The sequence below is a fragment of the Trichechus manatus genome, unplaced genomic scaffold (assembly GCF_000243295.1).
Source record: "Trichechus manatus latirostris isolate Lorelei unplaced genomic scaffold, TriManLat1.0 scaffold00075, whole genome shotgun sequence".
Lineage (NCBI taxonomy): Eukaryota > Metazoa > Chordata > Mammalia > Sirenia > Trichechidae > Trichechus > Trichechus manatus.
Genome location: NW_004444011.1, coordinates 1,922,222 through 1,935,186, shown reverse-complemented (window position 1 = coordinate 1,935,186; position 12,965 = coordinate 1,922,222). Strand labels below are relative to the sequence as shown.

Genomic DNA, 12,965 nt, shown 5'->3' with positions numbered 1-12,965 from the left:
AAAGTGTTTGGTTGTATTCAGGATACTTCTTAGCTTTGGTTTAGTCCAGTTGTGCTGACTTCCCCTGTAGTGTGTGCTGTCCTTCTGTTCACCCAAGGTAATTCTTGTCTGCTATCTAGTTAGCAGATAACACTATCCCTCCCTCCCCACCCTCATAACCATCAAAGAATGTTTTCTTCTGTATTTAAACCTTTTCTTGAGTTCTTATAATAGTAGTCTTATACAATATTTGTCCTTTTGTGACTAACTAAATTCACTCAGCATAATGCATTCCAGATTCCTCCATGTTATGTTTCACGGCTTCGTCGTTGTCTTCATCATTGTGTAGTATTCCATTGTGTGAATATACCATAATTTGTTAATCCATTAGTCTGTTGATGGGCACCTAGGTTGTTTCCATTTTTTTGCTATCGTGAACAGTGCTGCAATGAGCATGGGTGTGCATATATCTATTCGTGTGATGGCTCTTATTTCTCTAGGATATATTCCAAGGAGCAGGATTGCTGGATTGTACGGTACTTCTATCTCTAGCTTTTTAAGGAAGCGCCAAATTGATTTCCAAAGTAGTTGTACCATTTTACGTTCCCACTAACAGTGTATAAGTGTTTCAGTCTCTCCAAAAGTGAGATTTCTTGATTAAATGATTAACAAACTAGAGTCATATAGATTTCCTCTGCAAAAGAGAAACTCATCTGATTAAGAAGTATTTTAAAGGAGACAGTTATTTAACCAAAGCACTGTTAGCTCTCACTGAGGTTTAGAGTTTATTTCAGTGAGGATTTTGAAAATCTTCAAGTATCAGAAAATGTTTTCCCACATCTTGGCCATAGAAAGAAAATATAGAACGTAATTATTTTTTTCCTCTCAAGCTGTGATTCTTAACCTGATTGAAACAATTCTTGGTAAATGTAGTTATTGGAGACCCCTCACAATAACTTGAAAACTCCCCAGGAGTTTCCATGTGTTGAGGATAAAACTTTCTCTCCAGCCAAACAGTTCTACCCGCTATTCCCCAAAGACAACTTACATTTCCTTGCCTTGTCCTTTTTTGTGTGATTCTCTTTGAATAGAATATCTCCTTACATCTTTTACACTTTCTCCATTTCTACCTATTGATATCTTCCAAGGCCCAGACCAAATACCACCTATTCTATTAGGTTACTAGTAATTACTATCTACATATGTACTAGTTTTTATAGTAACTACTTGAAAATTTATTTATAGTTAAACTGTAAGATTTTAGAGGGCAAGAGCCATATCCTATGCCTTCCATGTTACCTGGCATGATGCCTAGCATATGATTGTCACTAAATGAATATTTCTTCATTATAATTATATTTCAGATATTCAAATTAAGAATCTATAATTTGGAACAATTCTCTTTTTCTGACCTAATCAAATTATAGAAGACTAGGAAAATGAGTCAGGTACTCTATTTTGAGAACCGAGTTATTCAAAATTTTATAATTTACCCAGGTACAATAAAAAAACAATTACAGGCAATTCCTGGATTACTAACAAGTTCCATTCCTAAGTTTATCTTTAAGTTGAATTTGTACATAAGTCCGAACAGTCTAAGGTCAGTTAGTCAAAGTTTGTCTTAATATTTAGTAAATAATATACTCTGTACTTAATATATAGTATATAGTATACTATATACTTTGTATTTAATATATAGTATACAGTGTACTCTATACTATGTACTTTTTATGCTTAAAAAAATTAAAGAAACATTTCCAGCTGTACTAAAACATCTTTAACATAATGATACAGTAATAATAATAATAATGGTTTGATGCATTTGTTATTACAAACCATTGTACATACCTTCTCGACAGTTGAAGAGATACCTACAGGGCAAACATTACTCAAAATACTCAAAAGATTTTGTTCCGTAAAATCTTTGAGAGCAATTAGATACTTTATTGTAGACTCTGAAACAAAAATCTACGTTGTACTGCCAGACCGCATTTCAGCTGGGTTTTGAGCCCTTAAGCTCCGCGGTTAACCAAAAAGTCGGCAGTTCGCTCCTTGGAAACCCTACGGGGCAGTTTTACTCTGTCCTATAGGGTTGGGTCGCTATGAGTCGGAATTGACTGATGGCAACGGGTTCAGCAGAGGCAGGGAGAGTTAGGGGCCTGTGGGTAGGATGATGCTATGGTCAGACACCTCCACACTAGACCTGTCAGCCCCACGCAACAACTATGAGGCCCCTGCCCCAGGATGCAAGGGAGAAAGTGCTTGCTCAGGATGTGCCAAGAGCGAGCCTGGGGAAGAGGATGCTTAGGGAAACCCAAGTCCAGAGTTCTCCACGACCTCTGGAAACCATGTGGACATACAAAGTTCAGGAATCTAGGGCTGCCCCCGCCCTCCTCCCCCCCCTTCCAGCCACCAGAAGGTCAAGAAACGCTGCAATAGTGAAATGCCACATAATGTTAGGTAGGGGAAATAGAAGCCCGGAGAGGTGTTGCGATGGCCTTGGGCACATATCACTGAGGGCCTGGCGGATAGGGTGGGGTGGAACTGGGTAAGGGGGCGCCGTGAGGCCCAGCTGCGTGCCCAGCACTGAGCACAGACCGGTTGTATTCCGAGAACACTTACGGCGTGGCGCCTGGGCCCAGGCTGCAGACTGCCACCACCTGCAGGCCCACCGGGGAGCAGAGCTGTGGTGGTTGGAGTATGTAGACCGTAGACTGTGGGACCCGCCCTTTCCGAGCTCCACAGGAGCCAGAGGCATATGAGCTCTCTGCTCACTGTTGCTGGCCTCGGCTGGGCGCACTGTGTCTAAGAAGCCCGCCTGCCACCAGTGGCCTTCCAAAGACCCGCTGCGGCACCTGTGCACGCGGGAGAAGAGCGGCCGGTTTTGAGGGACTGGGGCAGCACACCGAGTCAGTTTTTTCCTGATAGATTTTACCAGGATTGGTTCGTAACTACGGGCTGTACGTCCGACGGTTCATAACCTGGGGACTGCTTGTGTGTGACGTAGTAACTGCAAGTTTTTCATACAGAAATATAGATTGAAACTAGCAAAAATACACTCATTTTCCAAGAAATTTCTTATTTCTAAGGTAAAATTGTTTGAATCATTTGATCTTTTTTATATATAAACTGCTGATTACAATAGAAGTCTTTATATCCAGTGTAGTTTAGGTAATTCATCAATTAATTACTAAAGTTGTTTAAAGCAGAGAGGCATTAAAGAAATATATCCCGATTCCAGCTCATAGACTGTAATTTAAACACGTATCATTCACTTGTCAATCACCAGTCTTTTTGAAATAAGGCCTCTTCTTTTGACTGTGGGTCTGATGTTTGGAGTTCATTGTTGCTCTTTCTAGCATATGTCACCACAGTGCATTATCCACTGTTCACAGTGTTGGTTCTTTAAATAGGAGCGAGAATCTAAAGAATTTTTTGAAGTAATCTGAGCATAGAATCTTTCCAGGTTTTTATGTTTGTTAACCACTCCCATATTTTACAACTTCCTCACCTTCTCCTAAGTTAACAACACTTTATTGTAGTGACTTGCCTTTATGGAGCCTTTCTGAAGTATTCAACATAGATTTTACACAAGGAAGTCTCCTTTCATGGCACAATTATATACAATCGTTTTATTTAATATTTAATTAAATTATAAAATATAATCACACGTGTAATGGGCATAAACAGATTTGAGAACAAGCACAACTGATTCTTAACAAGTAGTAATTCAACTGGTTGGAGAGAAGCACTTGAGGCATACTAGAGAGTAGTAAAGTAGCTGCCAGTACTAGTATTCAGCATGACATAGGCAGTATGACATAGGAAGAACAACTATTAATCTGGAGACTAGTTAGAAGAATTTCTGTTGATACTATTGTCTTTCTGATATTGTTTCATAGAAAAATTGAGAATAAGTATTTTATTCATAATTAAATAACTTTACCCTGTGTGTTAGCTGAAGAACAATGAGTTAAAGATATGGGGGAGCGGGGAAGGCGGGAGAATAAATAAGACTCTGCTGGGAAATAGCTTTATTTACTGGTGCAGGGTTAAGCGCTTGGCTACTAACCAAAAAGTCAGTGGTTCAAACCCACCAGTTGCTTGGCAGGAGAAAGATGTGGCAGTCTGCTTCCGTAAAGATTTATAGCCTTGGAAACTCTGCTCTTTCCTATAGGGTCACTATGAGTCGGATTTGACTCAATGGCAATGGGTGTTTTTGGTTTTACTGGTTATGTTGTGTTACTTCAAGGAAAGCTGCCAAAAATCTATATATAGAAAAATAGCGTAACACACCTAGCCTATTTCAGGTGTGTTTGCTTCATTTTTGTATTTATGGTGATTTTTTTTTTTTTGAGGAATTCATCTGTCTTTAAAAGTGTTGAAAGAATGATATGCAAGAGGGAGTACAAAGTTGGGAAATGCATTTCTTTTTTGCCTTTTGGAAACTGACCTAAGGATACTCTCATATCTCTGATAGTTATTTCAGATTAAAATTTTGTGACAAAATATCAGAATATGAAAGTAGGAGGAATTAAAATCAGCTGATAATACTGTAGAGATGAAATTGAAGAATAGGTGGATAGAAGGATTCCTGTAGTACAATTGGAATTTGTTTTCACATGATATTTAGAGCTGGAACAGTCCTTAGATACCATCTAATCAAGTATTTTCAACGCTGGCTATTCATCTGAGTCATATTTACAGAAAAAAACAAATTGTTAAATATTACTATAATTCTTATAAGTTATCCCAGCCTTCTTCTTTAATGCAGTGACCTCATTCAGTTAATCTAGTGTTTATTTCCTCCCATTGTTTTAATAATTATCTCATTAATATTTTCGGTAATGTGATAAAATGACTGTGAAGGGAGATCATGTGAAATTATTTTCAGACAATATTTTTAATAACATTCTATTGTAAAAACAAAACAACAGTTTCAAGGAAATTTTTGGCATAGTATAATATTGAAAAATCCAATTACTTACTTTCAGGGCTTCTTTTATTTTTTTGATTTTTCGGAAACTGTATTTGAGCAATATTTGCCTACAGAGCTTTCCAAGTTCCTGGGAATTTTCCCTGAAATATTAAGACATACTCAGAAGAATTCCATTATATGAGCCTATTGATTCACTGACCTTTAACGCAGGATATTTGTTTTGCTACTGAAAGATAAGCTAGAATGAAATTAAATAAAAATATGAGCAATAATTTTTCTCACGTTAAAACTGCATAAGTATGTTTTGGTGGGTTTAAATTTCATCTAGAAAATAAGTTTGTTTTATTGTGGTAAATATATAGATAACAAAACACTTGCCATTTCTACAGTCTTCACATGTACTGTTCAGTGACATTAATTATGTTCATCACGTTGTTCGGCGATTAGAAAATAAGATATTTTTAGAATTTTAATTTCTGATGTTAGATTTGCCTTTTCACATTTTGATCTCTTACTTTTCCAGAGTTTTGAAGGTGTTTCTTTCACGAACAGCCCAACGAATTCCATATATGACGGGTGGACGCGTCATGAGAATGCTCGCAGTCATCCTCCTGGTAGTGTTTTGGTTTCTTGTTGGCTGGACATCGTCTGTATGCCAGAATTTGAAAAAGCAGATTTCACTTACTGGCCAGGGGCAAACATCTGATCACCTCATTTTCAATATGTGCCTCATAGACCGATGGGATTACATGACAGCAGTTGGTATGTAGTCAGTTGCTTGGTGTGATTCTCTTGTCTTTTTCCACTAACATCAGAGGTGTAACTATGAAAAATAGGGCCTATGGCAAGCACTGAAAGTGCGCCCCTGCAGGGGTGTAACAAGGGTAACAAGCACCTAAGGGCAATCTCTAAGTTGTGCCCCCCCCATTTCAAGATGAATAAACTTTCATAGCGGCGATGAATAGATGTTGATGCATGAACAAAAACGCCTTATCCCCTCTTGTCCACCTGCTTCAGTCAGGCACCTTTCATATTCATGGTGCCTCCAATGTCATTCCATGCGGTGTCTGGCATCCCCTTGGAATTGCACCTAGGACCAAGTATCCCCTCTGCCCCAACTCGCTGTGCCTCTGTGTCTGTTGTGCTTGAGGAAGGATGTTGGGCCTTACTGGGTTAACATCAACTGCTCGGTGGTAGGCTCCCCCTCCCCCTTCAAGTGGCACCTAGGGGCACGTGCCATACCTGCCATAGCTTAGATATACCTCTGAGTCTAGCATTAAAAATGACTTCTTTAGAAGCCTTGTCAAACATTTTCACAAAGCCCTAAGTAATTCTGCCTAATATGGTTTCAGTAAAACAACATTAAGAAAATGATAATAATGACATGTAGAATGCAAACTTTTTCTGGAAGTTTACATTCTTTTTCAAAGGTATGTAACTTTGTTGAGAAAATATAATCAAATTAATCAGAAAGGAAAAATGCAGTGAATAAAAGCAACTTCTTTGTACAAAGAGTCTTTCTGCTTTCTATCTTATCAATTAGTCCCTGTTTGATCAATGGGAGCTATTCTCTCGACTTAGTTCTTTAGTTGGGAGGAAAAAGGAAGCCTGCTGGTATTTTTTATATAGTTTTGGCATAGGGCATATAAGACTAGGTGTCCAATGCATTATTTTATGAATAGATTGTCCCTGCAAAATTTCTGATTAACCTCTTTCCTATGCTTATCTCTAAAGATAATTTATTGGTCATTCTCTAGAGGTCTAGTATTGTACAATGACAAATACATGCTATTTGGGGGTAATAAGAGTTACGTTGCTGAAAAACTGGAGAACATGAAAGAATTAACATGATCACTTGGGCCCAAAATACAGATTATTCTTTTGACACCCCAGTTTTTTAAAAAATGAAGACAGGAAATCCATAAGAAATTTTCTGTTGCTAATGCTAGGCTATTTTAAGCTAAGCCTCCAAAGATATATATATATATATGTATGAAGAATGAAAACAAATCTTATTATTTTTGTTGGTGGTGTTCTACCTCAGTAAACCACAGAACAAACCTTAATTTTATTTGGCACATGTCAAAAATAAAAACATGAGTTTAATTCCCAATTTCTGACTCCCCCATATTAGCAATTGTTTGATATTCACAACTAGTCTTTTGCTAAAAGCGAATAAAATGTGTATTTAGTTTGCAATTCAAATAGAGGAATATTTTTCTGAGGAAGATATTTTAGGAATCTTATAGGCCTGATATCTGTAATTATAAAACAATGTGATTATGTAAAGGGAATGGTTAGAGTGATAAGATATAAAATAAATCATCTTATTTTGATCAATATTGCTATTAGAAGATAAAGCATAGAACTAACGCAGGAAGCAATTCTGATTTTGATTTTAGTCTGGATATGAAAATTAAAAAATTGTACAGATATGAAATTTCCCTTGAACAGAAGCCTCTAACTCATTATTTTACACCCTTTATTCCAAGTTAAGGAGTGCTGGGAGCACAATGGTTAAGTGCTTGGCTGCTAACCAAAAGGTCGGTGGTTCAAACACACCCAGTGGCTCTATGGGAGAAAAGACCTGGCCATCTGCTCCCATAAAGATTCTTGTTGTTGTGTGCGATCAAGTCAATTCCACCTCATCGCAACCCTGTAGGACGAGCAGAATTGTCCCATAGGGTTTCCTAGGCTGTAATCTTTAGGGAAGCAGATCGCCGGGTCTTTTCTCCACCCAATCGGCTTGTGAGTTCAAACTTCTGACCTTTTGGTTAGCAACTAAGCACTTAACTATTGTGCAACCAGCCTAGGAAATCCTATGAGCCAGTTCTACTGTTATTTAGGATCATCATGAGTCAGGATAGACTGGACAACATACAGCAACAACAATACAGTTAACCAAACTAGGAAAAATTATTTCCTTGTATTTCTGTGGTAAAAAAAAGCCCACTAGATGTCTTTTCTGTTTTACAAAGAAAATAATACTCAAAATACATGATGAGACATCACTGAGTAGCGATAAACAAGGAGAAAGCATGGCCTATTCACCTAGCTTTTTTTTTTTTTTTTTTTTTTTGCATTCTTTGTTCTTTACACATTGGTTTTGAGATGTATTCAGGCTATTTGTTTATGCACTCTGAAGAGGATCACTTTTGTGATCTCTATTTAGAAATAGCAAGGAATATATGATTGATACTAAACTGCAATTGATTTTACAGAAATTTTCTTTATAGTCAAGTAAGAATTGTATACAATCAACGAGATCCACTGAGTACCTATGATTTCTCTAGTACTGTGTTGAACACTTTGTGCGAGAAATAAAATGTATAAAAGCCTTGTTCCTCTCATTCACTAGCTTACTATTGGTTTGTATAGACAAATTAGCATTGTTAAAAATTATTAAAAGCAAAATTAGGTAGTAAAGAGTCTTGGTGCAATAATAGTTCGATAAATGAATGTAACAGTTTAGACCAGAACTCAGGAATTTTTATAAAGGAGAAGTTCTCTGAGCCATGGGTAATATTTAGATTATTGTAAAGAGGAGAGAACACGCCATCTGATAGGAATAATAGCAGATGGAAGGGGGAATTGTATGAAACATGAAGGAAATGCCTATCTTGAAGAAAGGATGTGTGTTAAAATACATTGTGAATAATACTGGATGGTTAAGTTTATAGTGGGTCTTGAAAACATGTTAGAGGAAATTTCAGAGCCAGGAAAGTAATGCGATAAATCAGTGAATTCAATCTAAATATATTCTTTCAGGATGTATTTTTTTAAGTGAAATATACCACAGTTTTGTAGTTATAATCATTTGAAGGAAGACTTAAACCAGTGGTTCTTAAAGTGTGGTGCTCAGAATGAGCAGCAGCAGCATCACCTAGGAACTTGTTAGAAATGCAGATTTTAGGGATCTGCCCCAGACTTCTTCAGTCAGACACTTTGGAAGTGAGGCTCAGCAATCTGTGTTTTTAACATACCCTCCAGGCGATTCTGATGTTACTATAAAGTATAGAACAACTGACTCAGAAGAAGTAATCAGATGAATGTACAGAAATACAGTGATCACTAATCTCACTTATGCTCTGAGCATTCCTTAACACTGTTAATGTTTCCCTCATCAGCCACTCTACCATTCTTGTCCGTGATTACTTTAGGGCCATATCCTCTCTTCATACCTCCAAACTATCCAAGTTCCCTTTTTCTCTTAAGAAATGACTTCTACTTGAGATATATATATATAGTTGTTGTGTGTCATCCAGTTGATTCATAGTGACCCTATATGACAGAGTAGAACTGTCCCATAGGGTTTCTACACTGTAATCTTTATGGAAGCAGGTAGCCAGATCTTTTCTCCTGTGGAGCAGCTGGTAGGTTTGAACTGCTGACCTCCAGTGGCCAAGCACATAATCATTTGCGCCACCAGGGCTCTTTAAATGTTCCTATATCCCAACCATTCTTGAAATCTTTTCTTCCTCATACGATCTAAGCTAACTCCTCAACCAGCTCATCCAAGACCATGATCCCCTTGTCTCCAGTGATCTTTCTCACTTTATATGACCTTGCTGTTATTGGAAACTCCCCTACCTCCAAAGTCACTCATTGAGGAATTCCACCTGGCCACAACTTTCTCTCCTAGCTCGTTTGTTTACTCCCTCTGCACTAGCTCTTCAGTTAATAGGCAGTTTTCACTGTCCTTAAAAGAAAAAAAAAAAAAAACCCGTTGCCATCAAGTCGATTCCAACTCATAGTGACCCTATAGGACAGAGTAGAACTGCCCATACGGTTTCCAAGCAGCAGGAGTGGCTTGTGGATTCAAACTGCCTACCTTTTGTTTAGCAGCCAAGCTCTTAACCACTGTGCAACCAGCACTCCTCATTGTACTTTATTGCCTCTAAAGTCTGCTGTTCTTCAGAGACAAAGCTTAACTTAAGGGCTAGCAAATTTTTCCATTAGTGAGGAGTCAACTATGAAAACTGGGCAGCTTTATATGTTAATTCTGGATAATAGCAAGAAAGGGGACCTAGAGCCTGAGAAGGACCCTGAGGTCACCTCCTGACCCTGAGGTAGGTAGTGCATGAGACACTAAAGATCCATAGCTTGAGAAGACTGCATAGGATGTAGTTCCTCAGGCAATAACCAGGTCTCAGATAAGGCAAGGAGGTAGAGGGAAGCCAAGAGAAGAGATTAATTATGGTAGTAGGACCTACGTCATAGCTTTAGGAGTGAGAATGAAGTAGCAAGACTTAAGAGACAGGAGTTGGTTAAAGAATACTCCCTAAGGTATTAGGTGATAACGTTAGGGTCTCTTAGAAAATCAAAGACTAGTGATAAGGGTACAGGAACCAAGTGGTAGGAGGAAGTTTAATTTTGCTGTTATTGTTGTTGTGATAATGTTCTCATCTCGCAGACATTGTTTTCCTCCTGTAAACTACTGAAACACCTTAGTTCTGGTAATGTGATGTTCTTGCGGTGATACCATTCTAAAGAAAGTCAGGACACATGATTTCACAACAGGAGCAAAAATTGGAAATTAGGACTGTCTTGAAAAATCTCAGACATGTGATTGCTGTAATTTTTTTAACACTACGCTACAACAATTTTCATTTATTTCTCTTTCAACACGTAGCATTAAGATATTATGCATTTAACCTCTCTTAATTTAATGCTTTCTAACGTATAGCATATGCGTCTTTTTAGTTCTCATTATATAGTTTGCTAAGTAGCATATTTACTATTAGATTTTTTAATATTTAACTGTTGTTCAAGAGTATATCCATGTATCTCCAGTCAGGATGAAAACCTGTACTGAAAACAAAATTATTCAGTTTCCTAAGAGGAAGTGTTTCTATGTAGAGAAGGGGTTATGGAGAGACAGGAGATGGCGTCTCACTGTGAAGTTGTGGGAAATCTTTCTTAAGAAGCTGTGTATACTAACTAGATAGTAGATAAGAATCATATTAGGTGAAGGGAAGGACAGGACACACTACAGGGGAAGCCAGCACAACTAGACTAAACCAAAACTAAGAAGTTTCCTCAATACAATCAAATACTTTGAGAGACAGAGTAGCAGGGATGAGGGGTCTGGGGACCATGCTCTTAGGGGACATCTATGTCAATTGACATAACAAACCTTATTAAGAAAATGTTCTGCATCCTACTTTGGTGAGTGGCATCTGGGGTCTTAAAAGCTTGCAAGCGGCCATGTAAGATGCATCAATTGGTCCCAACCACTTGGAGTAAAGGAGAACGAAGAACACCAAGACACAAGGAAAGTATTGGCCCAAGAGACAGAATGAGCCACATAAGCCACAGACCTCATCAGCCTGAGACCAGAAGAACTAGATGGTGCCCGGCTACCACCAATGAACGTCTTGACAGGGAACACAACAGAGGGTCCCTGATGGAGCAGTAGAACGATGCAATGCAGAACTCAAATTCTAATAAGACACCAGACTTAACCATCTGACTGAGACTGGAGGCGCTCTGGAAAGCATGGCCCCTGGTCTCTCTATCACCCCAGAACTAAAACAATTTCTGAGGCCAACTCTTCAGACAGGGATTGGACTGGACTGTGGGACATAAAGTGATACTTGTGAAGAATATGCCTCTTAGACGAGTAGATATAAGAGACCAAAGGGGCGGCTTCTGTCCAGAGGTGAGATGGGAAGGCAGAGAGAGTTAGGAGCTGGTTGAACCTTCATGGGGAATCGGGCAGAGGGGAGGAGTACGCTGTCACAGAATGGGGTGAGCGGTTGGGGTCTCTTAACAACGTATGTAAAAAAAAAAAAATTCTGTATGGGAGACCAACTTGAAATGTAAACTTCATTCAATTACAATAATAAAAAAAAAAAGAAGCTCTGTATGTTTATGTTTATATCAGGATACAATTTCTAAATAAAGAAAAGTGATTGTTAATATATTGATAAACTCACATTCTGGATCAGATTTGCCTGTCCAAAACTATCTATTTTTAATACAAAATAATTAACTATCTGAAAGTATGAATCACTAGCATTTCCACTAAAGAAGAGTTCTAGTTTGAAAAATAGGTCAGAAATTTAAAGAAAAAACTAGGTCCATTCTATTTTTACTTACTGCACAGGACTGCTCCAAAATTGCTCAGAGAGATGATTTTTCTATCACAAGTTTTTCAGAAAGAGGAAAGTGATACAGACTACAGCTTGGAAAAAATCTCTGAATCACCATGAGCATAAGTTTCTTCTTTGAGGAAAAGATTTAAAAACATAGAATACAATGGGAAGAAAAATTACTTTCAGGACCCCTGTGTCATTTATGTCTATTTAGAATTTTTCGTACATAAAAAAAAAAAAAATGAGATAAACTTTAATGGAAAACAAAGATATAAATATTGCACCTGTGGAAGACAGATCGACATTGGACAATGTGAGAAGTGGTTGATGTGCCCAGTCGTCTGTTTTTTACAAAATAGTTTTATTTTATCTCACGGAAGGAGAATTTCAAAATTTGGGTGTTTGAGACTATTTCTTGATCACATTAGTATTTCTAGTAAAGGCTTACACTACCATACCCCTTAAGAATTATCTACATATATAATATAAATTAACACTATAGTACATACACTAGTCATCATCTAACTCAGCATTTTAATTTCTCTTGAATATGTTTAAATATAATATCCACAGTTCATGAGGGAAAACAAAGGATTCTTCCATCTGCTAATCCCTCCTTGTTCACACCATATCCTGACACGTAGAAAGTAGCTGCTAGCTCAGCTATAGGCTCTTTATAAATATTTACTTGAAAGAGCAAAGAATATACTGAACTACCTCTATCTTGTGATATTTTCTATGGTCAGGGTTAGACCAGCCTGAGGAAACACGTCAAAGCTAAAAATCCGTGAGTTACACAATTGTCCCTGGTTTCATTTTAATGGTAAAGCATATGTACAAATTTGGGGAAGCGTCCCCCCCCCCTTTTTTAGGGAGGTGTTTTTGTTATATAAACTAAACTGGCAATTCCCAACCCTTTTATGAAATTCTACCCCTGAATTTTCCAATAT

The 12,965-nt window shown here is 37.7% G+C and overlaps 1 protein-coding gene across 1 annotated transcript in view; it reads left to right on the top strand.

Moving 5' to 3' along the window:
- Window positions 1-12,965, top strand: part of GPR158 (G protein-coupled receptor 158) — a 734,231-nt gene that overhangs the window by 698,748 nt on the left and 22,518 nt on the right. Inside the window, exon 7 of the mRNA XM_004380527.2 lies at window positions 5,442-5,680. Within this exon, the coding sequence (XP_004380584.2) occupies window positions 5,442-5,680 (239 nt within the window). The remainder of the gene's footprint in view (window positions 1-5,441; window positions 5,681-12,965) is intronic.